This window comes from Egretta garzetta, unplaced genomic scaffold (genome assembly GCF_000687185.1).
Source record: "Egretta garzetta isolate BGI_Z169 unplaced genomic scaffold, ASM68718v1 scaffold590, whole genome shotgun sequence".
NCBI lineage: Eukaryota > Metazoa > Chordata > Aves > Pelecaniformes > Ardeidae > Egretta > Egretta garzetta.
Window position 1 is genome coordinate 7,697 of NW_009258304.1, and position 13,811 is coordinate 21,507.

The window sequence follows — 13,811 nt, forward strand, 5'->3', positions numbered from 1 at the left end:
GAAGCTTACAAAGTCTAGCAAGCTATTAGTCACTTACCAAGGAATCTCTCAGTATCGAGGAGTAAGGGATTTCTGCAGCAGGTGTAACCTTGAGAGGCGTCCCTACTCAAGGGGAGATCCTGTCATGCAGCCTGCTGCCATGCAGGAAAGCTCAAAGGGCTCTTGAAGTGCTATTTATGGGGATAAGGTGATTGACTCATAGTCATATTTGCATACCGACCACAGATTTTACTTTCTTCCAAATCTGGCTTGACTCAAACATTGACCAGCACTGTGGTTAGGCGGGTGCACTGCTCAAATCAGCCCTTGGCTATTGTGTTGCTATCTGTCTCCCAAATCCACTTTGAGCCAGATGCAGCCATCACCACCAGACGCATCCATTAGGACTGCCACTGGTGGTCATTGCTTGAGCAGGGTTATGGCAGATAAAGGTCAGGTTGGGGGGGAGGGGGGGGGAGGCAGCACACTGTCACATTGCCCCAACATGACCGAGCCCTAATAGCCCTGGTAAGTGCAAAACTCCTGCCTTTCTTCATGAGCACTGCTGCTGGAGTAAAGCTGCAGGCACTCTGGATGGCCTTGAGGCATGACGCAAGTTTCTCACGCCTGCGGTAGCTAAGGGCCCTGGATGTGACAGCAGTGACTCCAGAACTGCACAATGGTTGAGTTGGGAAGGGACCTCCGGAGGTCATCTGGTCCAACCCACCATCTCAAGCAGGGCCACCTACAGACAGCTACCCAGGACCGTGTCCAGGTGACTTTTGAGTATCTCCAAGATGGGAGAGTCTCCAGCCTCCCTGGGCAACAGGCTCTGTCACCTGCACAGTGAAAAGGACTTCCTGATCTTCAGCGGCAACCTCTGGTGCTTCAGTTTGTGCCCATCGCCTCTTGTCCTGTCACTGGGTACCACTGCAAAGTGCCTGGTTCCACCTTCACACCCTCCCTTTAGGTATTTATATACATCGATAAGATACCCCTGCCCCAAGCCACCTTCTCTTCAGTCCCACCTCTCTCAGGCTTTTCTCATGTGAGAGATGCTCCAGTCCCTTCATCATGTCAGTGGCCCTTCAGTGGACTCTCTCCAATATGTCTGATATGTCTGTGCCTCTCTTGCACTGTGGAGCCCAAAAGACCCCCTGTGCTACAGACAACAGCGCAGATACCCTTCCCACCCAAAAATTTGATTCCCTGACACAGGGAAGAAGTCCCAGACAACCTGAGTAAGCGAAGGGGCCCCCGAAGAACTGAGGAATGCACGAGAGATGCCAGCACAACCTCAAGAGTCCCTGGAAAAGCCACCAAGACAAAAAAATATGCCCCCCCCAGCCCCATGATAGCTCTGGGAACACTTAGGAAAATCCCCAGAAGCAACAGGTGTGGCCCTAGAGAACCTCCCAAGGAGACACAGCGTTGATGGGCCCACCTCCCAGCATCTAGAGCACTAGGAACATCCATCTCCTACAGCAGGTAAGAGTAGTGGCACTGAGGAGCTTTTGTGCTCATCCTAAATGAGCTATAGTATGACATTCTTCAATTAGCCCTAACAGGATTACCTGGTATTGATCAAATACATACTGTCCGTCTGTCCTGTTTTCGGCTGGGACAGAGTTAATTTTCTTCCTGGTAGCTGGCACAGCGCTGTGGTTTGGATTTAGTACGAGAAGAATGTTGATAACACACTGATGGTTCAGTTGTTGCTGAGCAGCGCTTACACTCGTCAAGGACCTTTCAGCTTCCCACGCTCTGCCAGAGAAACCAGACGCTGGGAGGGGGCACGGCCAGGACAGCTGACCCCAACTGGCCAAGGGGGTATTCCAGACCATAGGATGTCATGCTCAGTGTGTAAGCTGGGGGGGGTTGGCTGGAGAGCAGCCATCGCCGCTTGGGGACGGGCTGGGCATCAGTTGGTGGGTGGTGAGCAATTCCATTGTGCATCACTTGGCTTGTATATTCTCTTATCATCATCATTATTTTCCTATGCTGTTTTATTAAACTGTCTTCATCTCAACCCACAGATTTTACTGTTTTCTGATTCTCTCCCCCATCCCACTGGGGAGAGGGGGGGAGTGAGCAAACAACAGTGTGGTGTTGAGCTACCTGCTGGGTTGAACCACACCACCATCCTGAGATGTGCTGTATTAAAAAACAAAACAAAACAAAAACCCAAACAAAACGCCCATACACAAATGTCCATCTCTGCTACCAAAGTTGTTCGACTTGATCACTTCCATACAGCAGTATAATCAATATGCCGATTTCCAAGGCGCCTTAAATTTCTCAGTGATCTTCATTAACAACAACTTGCAATTCTGAAGAGAGAGGACAATGGTATGAACGGCGCTGCAGGAGCAAGTGTGTGCCTGCTCTGTGTTGCAGTGTTAGAACGCACGGCTGGGGCAGCATTAACAAGCTATTTCCACAGTGACTCCACTCAAAGTTTCTTCGTCTCTTTTGCTTTCTGCACTCCCTGCCAACATCACATTCAAGCATCTGACTGCAACTTTTGCCATTCCAGGGAAAGCACTAAGAAATCTATCAATAAATTAATTTCCTGCTTAAGCCTTTTACAACAGAACTGCTGCAGTTGTCCCAGCTCTTGGAGAAATTTTCTGTTAAAATTAAAAACATCAAGAGAAGTCTAAAAACAAATACACAACTGCACAACAACTTTAAAGCAAAAGAAGAAAGTCAAGCAATTCTGGAAGAAAGTGAAGGAATTTAGTTTCTACTTTGTTCCATTTATACAAATTAAGAACTGAGATTCTTAAATATTTAAAGCATGAAAACAGAAGTGAAGTATTATCAATGAACAAAAACATCTTTGACAATTCATGTTTAAACAGAAAGTACGTAAATTATATTTTTAAAAGGATGCCGAGAACAGGACAGCTCAGCTGTAAATTTGCAATCTGACAAATATCTCACACCATTTCTCACGCTTTTTTTTGCTTTTGCAGTGTAAGAAACTCAGAAAAAACCCCTCCCTCCATTACAGAAAAACAGCAGACAGGAAGATAGTTAAACTCATCAGCCAAGGATTTTCAAATTACCTATATGCTGCACAGTAGACAAATAATCAACCGTCTACCCACCCCACCCAGAGCTCTCAAAAAGAATGTCTCAGTGCTTTGGATTAAATGATGACCAACTGAATTGATTTTGTCGTCTTGGCAACACTAAATCCAAGGACAGATCTCTCTGTTCTTTTTCTGAATCCACCAGCTGATAGCCAAGCATGTTTATAGCACCTTTGCACACTTCTTGTATTTTCTTAATTTTCTGGAAGGAAAGAACATTTCTCCAGGCCTGTGAAACACTAACTGCATCTCGAGATGTGATTTTGAAGGCTTCTTTTTTTTTTCCGGGTCCCTGTCCATGTGTGATATTATAGATCCAGCTTTTGAGTGTGGGGGTCAAACTAAGATCTGCAAATTTATACATTTCTGAGATTTCCGATAATGGATCTCTTACTAGATCTTCAAAACGGATCATTAAATAGCGATCTTTAAGGAAATTAGGTGGTTTTAGAGTAGCCGTTTCATAAATCTGAACATGACTTCTACAAATCTCTTGCATTACTTTGTATTTGCTGTCTTCCACTTTAGTGCCATTGGTACTCAAAACAATTCCATTGTCACGGGCTAGTGCTTTGACCGATTGTTCCCGTGACTTGACAACTGCCCTGGGGTCACGGACCAAGTGAATAATTTTGAGATTCAGGGATGGATCAGTGAGAAGGGGGTAGAGGACCTTCAAGTCAAAGAATCGAACCTCCTTGATGACAACATGCCTGTAAGTTTTACAGGCTTCCTCCACCTTGCTGAATGGGTACCGTCCACAGAGAGTCTTGCATGCCATTTCGCTGGTTATGTCAGTACGCTGAAAGGAGTCACAAGCAGGAGCTGAACACAGAGCCCGACTCACTGCCCACTGGAAAAGATCAGACAAGTTTCTTTTCCAAGGCATGTAAGCATCAAATACAGACATGTCACACAGAAAGACCGACCTGACTAGGTCCCGCACTGCCATGTGCAAGACCTTGGCACTGTTCTGGTACATCGTAACCCACACGTGCCATGCGGGCTCCATCAGGTAGAAGACGCTGGGGTGCTGGCTGAAAAGTTGACCGACAAAAGAAGATCCCGACCGCCAGGAGGAGAGAATGAGGATGTGGACTTGAGATGGTTTCTGCTCAGACTGAGGCATGAAGCTACTGTACCGGGCATACATGAAGAGTAAGAATCCAGTCTGAACCATAACAAAAAGTATAATGATTGTGCTAGGAATCCGAATCCTTGCCATTCTCACCGAGGAAAAGCAATTAAAAAAGCTGAAAAAGAGAAGGAAAATGTTGGTGAATCATTGCTCCTGTGGCACAATAATGATAAAACTTACACAATACAAACTCTTGCATTAGTAAAACCTTTCTTCAAATATGCATGTATGTATTCAGCACTATGTGCTTCCTTAATCACTGGGAGATGATCATCTGCAGGTGACAGGCATTGGAAACTGAAAGTAAGTAATGCGCGACAGCAAGATCACAGCAGAAATAGGTTTGGAGCAAATGTCTGATGCTGAAGGAAACCTTGGGTTGATGCAGCTCAACTGTTGCAGGAAAAAAGAATCTACAAAATACACAAAGCCCTCAACCTGAATTCCGGTAAATACTGCTGGGGGAAAAACACCCTTTCGTATTTCCATTTCAGTCTAACATTACAAGGGCTTCTACCCCTTAAAAGGAGCAGATGGGAACATCAGTAACTGTGGCTACTGAAACAAAAATCATCTTCTAGTGTGAGCGCTGTACCCTGCCATGACTGTAGGGCTCTCCAGTGATTGAGGCCTGTGCTTAACTCTCTATTTTCCGAATTGCATGAGACGGGTGAAAACTCACAACCTGAAGCCGCATCTGGCCACAGATGTTAAAATGAAAAAGCAGCTGATGTGTGTCTTTGGGCTGCAGCGCATACACCCCATGACTGAATACCCTGACTTTGCATTTAAGGAATTATCCATTTGTGAGTTAGAATTAGTCTGCATGTAACTCCTGGAAAATTTTAGGCATGTCGACCCCAAGTGAGCTTCTGCTTTACTTTGAAGTCAAAGTTCAAGCCACAGGCACTCCTCACAACTTTTTACTAGAGGTTTTTGGCACCTACTCCTTTGTGCTCTCACTTTTGCAGATGCCACTTGTAAGCAGTCAGCGTATGTTAGCAGGCACGGTATTAGGAAAATAAGAATCCTTGTGTATGAAGATCGTCTTGAGAGTTTTACATGTAAGCATTTGCTATCTAGCTGCACTTAGACAATTTTTTTCTTGTTACAGCGAAAGGTACATATATCAACATACTCTAGACTGTTGAAAGTAAACCATGCAGACTAGCAAATATAGATACATACTCATATGACATAATAAATGCATTAAGTTCTTAGTGCTAGCCTAATGAAACATGAGAAAGACTATTAATTAGTACCAAACACTGAAATAAATGGTCAAATGAGATAGTAGAAATGGGTGGTTTCGGCTCCTTCCACTGCCTGAATGTCTCTTCATGATATAAAGAAATGCATTCTATCTTAAATGAACACAATTTTGCTACTAAACTTTTGTTTGTAAGCCAAGAAAAACAGCACAAATATGAGCTGAGTAGGAAAAATGAGTCAATAAAAGCATCTACCTTTGGTATCATATAGTATCTTGTAAGGAGAGCAAGGCAGATGAGTAAGGTACTAACTTGCTTGAGGAAGTTCTTCTCCCAAAGTACCATCTCTTGCTTGTAAGATACAGAATCACAGAATCATTTAGGTTGGAAAAGACCCTTAAGATCATTGAGTCCAACTGCTAACATAACACTGCCAAGTCCACCACTTGTCCCTAGGCACCACATCTACCTGTCTTTTAAATACCTCCAGGGATGGGGACTCAACCACTTCCCTGGGCGGCCTGTTCCAATGCTTGACAACCCTTTTGGTGAAGAACTTTTTCCTAATATCCAATCTAAACCTCCCCTGGCACACCCTGAGGCTGTTTCCTCTTGTCCCATCGCTTGTTACTTGGGAGAAGAGACCGACCCCTACCTTGCTACAGCCTCCTTTCAGGCAGTTGTAGAGAGCAATAAGGTCTCCCCTCAGCCTCCTCTTCCCCAGGCTGAACAACCCCAGTTACCTCAACTGCTCCTCGTAAGACTTGTGCTCCAGACCCTTCACCAGCTTTGTTGCTCTTCTTTGGACTGTATAAAAAGTTCTGTATACTCTTTAAATCTGCTCTAGTTGATACCCACTCAGCTAATAATGCCTTTCTACTGTTTTATTAAGTTCCCCGCTTCACCATACAATCTGTTTCTGTAGCTTAGCAACAGCACTTACGTCTCTTTAAAACTATGGTTATCACGGAGTTTTTAGTGGTTGTGCTGCCCATTGAGGCAAGGGACCCTTTTCTCCAGCGGTTCCACATTCTCATCAGCTCTGTGCAACTATCCACGACATATGACTGCAACAGCACCTCCCAGGATGAACCCATGGCCCCCCAAGCCTCTCTTGCATAGTCCCAGTGCTTATCAGACGCTCTGCCAAGCCAGTTCAGTCTGCTAGCCTAGACAAAAGCTACCCACTCATTTTTCTTCACCTAGCTCTTTAGCATTAAAACAACTCAGCACAGCACAGACCAGCACTGGAGCTAGAAAAAGGTAGGGATCAAAAAGGCATAGAAGGGCAAGAGAGCAGGGGAGCCCCAGACCACACTGCCAACAGGACGCAGCTTAAGCCATGCACGCAGGTCTTCAAGTTAATCGGTATTATACCTTTTGGCCATCTACTGTGTGATCATGTCACAAAATCATTTACACGGATTCTTCAGCTGCAGTCATGCTAGGCCTCCCCTATGACCGGTGCCTCAAGCCTATTGGGTCACTACTCGCATTACAGAAGCATGTACACAACTGCCAAGCTTACAAAATACAAATGAACAGTGAGAGGGATAAACCCACACAATTTCTGTGAAACAAACTAAAACAACCCCACATCTTTCTCATCAAGCTGCTACAATTCTTTTGTCATTTCAAAATAGAGATTGAAGGACTCTGGCTCGTCTCATAGAATCACAGAATGGTTGAGGTTGTTGGGCACCTCGTGTAGGTAATCTGGTCCAACCCCGCATCTCAAGCAGGGCCACCTACAACCAGCTGCCCAGGACCATGTCCGGATGGCTTTTGAGTATCTATCTCCAAGGTGGGAGACTCCCCAGCCTCCCTGGGCAACCTCTGCCAGTGCTCTGTCACCTGCACAGTGAAAAAGTGTTTCCTAATATTCAGAGGGAACCTCCTGTGCTTCAGTTTGTGCCCATCACCTCTTGTCCTGTCACTGTGTACCACTGAAAAGAGCCTGGCTCCATCTTCTTTACACTCTCGCTTCAGGTATTTATAAACATTGATAAGACCTCCCAATATCAGCCACTCCTCCCAGTTTTCTATCATCAGCAAACTTGCCGAGGGCACACTCTTCCCCATCATCCAGATCATTCATGAAGATATTAAACAGCACTAGATCCTTTACTGACCCCTGAAGCACACCGCTAGTTACTGGCCTTCAACTAGACTTTGTTCTGCTGACCATCGAGGCCCTGTGGGCCTTGGCCTTCAGCCAGTTTTCAATCCACCTCACTGTCCGCTCATCCAGCCCATACTTCACCAGCTTCTCTATACAGTAACCTTTACTGTTTTCACTTCAAGATGTCTTTTTTTTTTTTTTTTTAAAAATGGCAAAATGGGACAAAAAATACATAGGTATATTTCCATAGTCTTATCTGAGAAGATAGGAACAAAATAACAAATATAACAGAGTGATCATAAATAACCTTATTTTTCAGGGCCAAGTTCATAAGCAGATTCAAGGCCACAAAAAAAGCATACCTTTTTAGAAGAACCAGATGTCAATATATTCATTCAAATTGCTACTGATATATCCAGGCAGACAAGCATGGAAAAAGCAGCCCAGTCTCCCATTTCTGCTCTGGCAATGGTGTCTGGACCCCAAACAAATGTGCCACAAATTTTTGGCAGTGGGATGGGCGGGGGCAGGGTGCCTATGGACCAAATACACTGTGAGTTGGCTTTTGTATTTTGCTGCACAATCAGTACGAAATCTGTAGTTTAAAGGGAACTGAAGAATGACAGGTGTAGTCTGGTCTGCACTAAACCATGGAACGTTAACTATGGAATTATTGGGCCCTTGACAGAGCTCCAACATCTCCTGACTGAGATCCCAATGAGTCCTGACTCTATATGGGACTAATTACTTTTTTTAGAGCATCATATTTTGCATGCTAATTTGCCCACAATTCTTCAAGATTATATAGCAGAATACAGTAAGGCGTGAAGATCAAGCACAAGGACAGTCAATAACTTCTGTAAAAGGAATGCTGAAGTGACTATCACTCCTCAGCCTGGAAGAGAGGGTCCCTGGACAGGGAAATCACAACTGGCCTGGAGAAAGCAGCTGCAAATCCACTCTCTCACAACTGCTTGAAACAGGAAAACTGGGAGAATTTGATTAAATGATCACTCATGACAAAACCTTTTTGTACACTGCTTTGTAAAAAACGTGAAACTCTGCTTCAAAATGCTGTGGCAGCAAGAGAGTTCAACAAATGACTACTTCGATGGAAAGTAATTAATCGAAGAAGAGCCTCTCAAGGACCGTTAAATGCAAAGACAAGGCTACAGCTGGTGGCTTAGCAAGTCCCTAAACTGTAAACGTCCTGAGGTATTTGCCTGCATCTGGGAGGTATACTAGGAGAAATTATGTTTCCTGTATTATTTAACTGTCTCCCTAGCAATCTACTACTTGCTACTGTCAGGCACAAGAGCAGATGGATAAACCTTTGGTTTAATTCAGAAAGGCCATTCTCCATAGATGAAATTTGCCTCATTCAAACAGTGAATTTTTTGCATATTATTTCACCAGAAGCATCTACAGGCTTCTCTACGCTGTGAGGATTATCAGCAATCCAGCAGACTGCACTGACACTTTGCCGGACAGAGGTGATGAAAGAATCTAAGGAAACGTGGAAGAGCAGTTGCATTTCCTAGTTCAAGTTTTCCTGAAACAGACACTATGCCTGAAGGCCGGCCAGCCATAACTATCTCAAATCTTTTTCTTGTCTGCAAAATGTTAGCCATTTTCTGCACCAAGACTGCATTGTGCAGCTCGTCACACTCTACTTTTAGAGATCAAATGATGCTTTTTAAAGAATTAATGTTTCTAGTCTAGCTATACAGAACTGCTGCTCCACTCTTAATCAAGATCACCCTGCAGAAATGCAAACACTAACTGTTCTTCATACCTCATTGGTGAGGGGTGGGGGAGTGGGGAATAAAAACATGCTGATGTCAAACCAAAAGCCAGTTTCTAAAATTTACATCTGCCTTGACTGCCTCTAGGACCTCTCCTCGCTCCGATTCCCACCCAAGTACTGTTGCAGGCAATACTGTGCCAACAAAAATCAGGTAACATGACTACTAGTCCATAATTTGTGCCTGAACTAGTCTGCCCACCGTAAGCACTCCAAATAGTATGTAAAATGACTGTAGCCAAAGTATTTCCCTACTCTTCAGTATGATATAAACTGCAAGAAAAAGTGCAGTATCAAAGTAAAGCACTAAGTAAATACACATTTTCAGTATTTAAGATTCATCTACCCTTTTGGGAAAGTTGGGATGTTTCTGAGGAATATGCATGCATGCAGACACCACAAAGAAATTAATAATTACACATCAAAATGCAGCATCTGTAAGGGTATTATCTCGGGCAGTTTCCAGTGCATGAGGCCAAATACATATCCAGTTCACTGGATTTGTTCTGTCAACAGTGCCTTTTGTTTCTGCATTTCTCACATTGGACATGTGTAATTCTATTTGCATGTAAAGACCCTTTACCATTTGCAATTGCATTTTGCAGTTGAGGCGCTTTCAGCCCAGGTTAAACTTACAGCCCTTAAATGCGCAGCTTTACAACCCACCAAGCTCGCTCATGATTTTTGACAAATGTTAGCTGGGGCAGAAAGCAGTTCTTGAATACCCTGAAGAATTACCTTCCCATAAAGTTGCTGAATGTATATACACACACGTGTGTGTGTATATATATATATATATATATGTTTATAAATCTACTGAACAGATTACATTAGATCATTGCCTTAGTCGCGAGGGACACCGGCCCTTGCGATACAGGCTGCTCCTTCTGACCCGCTATTGATTCCACCGCAGGACTCAGCAGAGGGTGCTCTTAGGCAACCTTGCTCTTGCAGCACAGACAGGCAATACGCCAACACTTCGTTAGCTGCTAGGTGAAACACTAGTCAGTGACTTGCCGTGCACTGCCTCGCCTCTTTCTGCCAGTGCCCTCCTCTCCTGCCCGCAGCTCGGTGGCACTACCTGTCTCCCCCCAGGCCCCTCAGGAAAGCCAAGTACGGGCCCGTTCCCACCCTGCGGCTGCACCTGCCTGACCACAGCGGGCCTGGGGGGGGAACGGGACCCGCACCAGAGGGGCCAGATGGCCTTCAGCTGCCATCTCAGTGACAAAACCTTCTAGCAAGCACCTCCTCATCGACTCGTGAAATCAGACTGACCAGAAGTGGCAAGTGAGCTACAAGAGGCAGAAAAACAGACGGTGAGAGACATCAAGCTGCAGCACAGAGCACTCCAACGCCTTTCGCATTGCTCAGCTGAGACATCTGAAGTATTGCAATACCTGGTGGTATCACAATACATACTTTTGTACATCATGAATACTGATAAGCAAAAATTATTTTAATAACAGCTACAATGTCACTCCTTTTCTGTGATAGTAGCACTACTTCTTTTGTGATACTATTTCTTCAGGGAGAGCTCTGGCAAACAGCAAGATAATCAAAGGTCTAATTCTAACAAATTCTAGAGGCAGAATCATCTGTTCACAAGCCAATGCAAATGTTCAAAAAGTGGTATGAAAAGCACCTGCACATATGGTTTAGTTGACAGTCCTGAGTCAAGCTCTGTCATTGGGCTTGTCCGCTAACAACTACTAATGGAAACAAGATCCTGGACTAGCTGAACCCGGGGTCTGCCCCAGGATAACTACTCTTACGTAGTGTGCAAAGGAAATTAATTACACAAACTGTCAAAAGAGCAGTGATTTTCTTCATCACTTAAACTGTCTCTGACAGAATGTTGGGCTGCAGGGCCACTAGCATCTGCCATTGCTTGCCGAGAGACTAGATAACATTACAGAAACCTATCTAGTTTTACCAGTCAGGGTAAAAATACAGTGAGCGGTAGTATTGACCCCAGAAAGCTTGTTTTCTAAACAGAGCGCTTTTCAGACCCAGAATGGTAGAAAAGAACGGAGGAGGAAAGAACTAAATTGTGCTGATCATTTAGCTCTTGCTTTCAGGGACTTTGTTACGTAAGACAAGTAATGTTGGAATCGAGTAATCAGATCTTTGCAGGTCGGTGCTGAAAGGAGCACAACTGATCAGTGAACATCCTTTCAGTACAGAATTCAACCTGAAGAGACCTAATAAATTAACAAAAATTAACTTTATAGCTACAAAAAAGAAAAAAAAAGACCCTCCTATTACACTGCTCATTTTTTTTCTGCAAGACTAAAAAGACTCGACAGTGAGTGCCTCACATTACAGCTGTAAAGAAACATGGGCTCTCTCTGAGCTTGGGACAAAAGGCTGGGATGAAAGACTCCCTCAGAACAAACAGGTTTGGGTCTGCTGCAGGAAGACTGAAAAATCTGTCTGGAATAAAGCAAAGAACTGAAAACAACTGAGAGAAGAATTACAAGTACCTGCTCCCCCAGAAGGACTTCTGAGCAACTGAATCTTGGCTGTCTTTTTGACAAAGTCTTCCCCGGCCATTTTGTGTCTGAGAAAATTTCCAGCACGCTTTCATTTAGAGCAGTTTATACAGCACTTTTAAAGCCAAAGTCTTTATAGATTACACAGAAATTACTTAAACTTCCACAAAGTGCAAAAATACACATTCAATTAATTTCCCAGATTGCTCTCTTCCACTGAAAAATGAGTATCTAACGCAGTATTATGTGCTCAGCCTTTTGCTAGCCAAAAATAATTTTGTCCTGTATGCCTGTCATACACTAAATGCTGACTTTCAGAGCAATCATATTTATGTACTTACAATTCACCAAAGCACCTCAGTACTGACTGTGAAAAGAATGGTAATGGTAAATGTCATCACGCATTTTAAAATATTAATAGGAAAATGTTTGTGCACGGCATGATAAACAGAGCAAAGATCACCTGAAGGTCTACTATACCTTATGGAGAAGTATACTCACTACATACTTCACCTCGAAGACATCGTACCAATGCAACCACTAGCAGAATGGCTTCTGTGAGCTAACATTAGAAACATAGTTTGCTGCTCAAAAAAGTGAAATGCAGGAATGTGACAAAGCTGGTCCAAGAAAAACACACAACAATATTACCAGTAATCCCTGCTGTAAATCACCCAACTGACAAAACATCACTTTCCAGGGTTCTTCCACAGCTAGAAATGACACCTCTTCACAAGGCAAAAACTTACTGCATTGCCAACAATATGCAGAATGATCCCTGAATGGGGAAAGAAAAAGCTAGTTTGGAAGGTGCCTTCTGTAGCCACTGGTACTTTAAAAAGAGTTAAAAGTCTTTCCAAGAGCTGATCATTGCTGAACAGTTGAAAGAATTACTAGGCCTGCTTAATTTTTTTAATGCAACAGTGAAATTGCAACAGAAATAATAAAAGTACAGTAAATGTATCATAATCAGACATTTTGAATTCTGACATCATATTAGCATTTCAGCTGATAGCGTCAATTTAGCTTTTAATAATGTACTTTTTACAATCTAGTGGAAAATGACATTGGAAGAGTCACTTCCAGGTAATCATAAGGTTTAAATACTTTATAATACAGTGAAACACACCATAGGTTTCAGGATACAACCATAACAATTAGTAAAAAAAGGCACTAGGCTTTTTTTTTTTTTTCCTTCTTTTGCTTGAAGTTGTCTAGCCTCAACAACTCGGAGTGCTGAGGCATAGCCCTATGCCTATTTCTCCATGCAATGCAGCTGAAGATCACAAAGTGTTTTCAGCTACTAGAATTATCGGTGTTCAAGAAGTGAGGTCTGCTCAACTGCAATTTTTGTAGGAATTTTTACTATTTTTAAGGATGGCAAAACCGGGGTGACAAAGAGACACTCACCATGACTGAACGCTATTCACTCCTTCGAGATTTTGTCTGCCCCAGTACAACAGCGTCCTGAGGGCGAAGGGGCTGAGGTGTACCCTTGAGTTGCCCACTGCAGCAACCGCTGCACCTAAGAAATAACGACCAGTTCTGTGGGCCAGGGTCTCGCTTTCACCTAGAAACAGAGCCTGGGGACAGCAGAAAAACGGGGACTTCCCGTAATGACGGGAAACGTTCTCTGAAGCACCTGATTTCACCATCTAACTCCGGCAAACAAAACCACCTCAACCCGAATCAGCCATGTTCTCGGGGGGGAGGGGAGGAAGGGGGAGTGAAAAAAGAGCCGATTTTCAACAGCTTTACCTCTGTCAACAGGCTGCACCTCAGGGAACGCCCGGCTCGGGACCGTGCGACATCGGCTCCGCCGCAGCGGGCGCTACCGCTACCTCCCCAGCACGGGCAGGGGCGCCGGCCAACGGCTGAAAAACATCCCCTGGGACGCGGTGCAAGCGCTCGCAAACACCGCTGTTAGATACCCGAGAAAAGGGCTGCCGGCGCCCGGCTCGCCGGCC

General features: G+C 44.2%; 1 protein-coding gene across 11 annotated transcripts in view; it reads right to left on the reverse strand.

The window, feature by feature from the left end:
* Positions 1-2,007: 2,007 nt before the first annotated feature.
* The window catches only part of LOC104126281 (carbohydrate sulfotransferase 5), a 16,583-nt gene continuing 4,779 nt past the window's right edge, over positions 2,008-13,811 (reverse strand). For 6 of the 11 annotated variants that reach the window (XM_035894265.1, XM_035894254.1, XM_009638838.2 and 3 more), the window contains exon 2: positions 2,008-4,330. In XM_035894265.1, coding sequence (XP_035750158.1) covers positions 3,121-4,302 — 1,182 coding nt within the window. In that variant the 5' untranslated portion in view covers positions 4,303-4,330 and the 3' untranslated portion in view covers positions 2,008-3,120. Of the gene's footprint in view, positions 4,331-5,681; positions 5,861-7,910; positions 11,814-11,835; positions 12,623-13,254; positions 13,806-13,811 lie in introns of those variants that run through there. The other 5 variants (XM_035894244.1, XM_035894241.1, XM_035894235.1 and 2 more) reach the window with 5 other exon arrangements.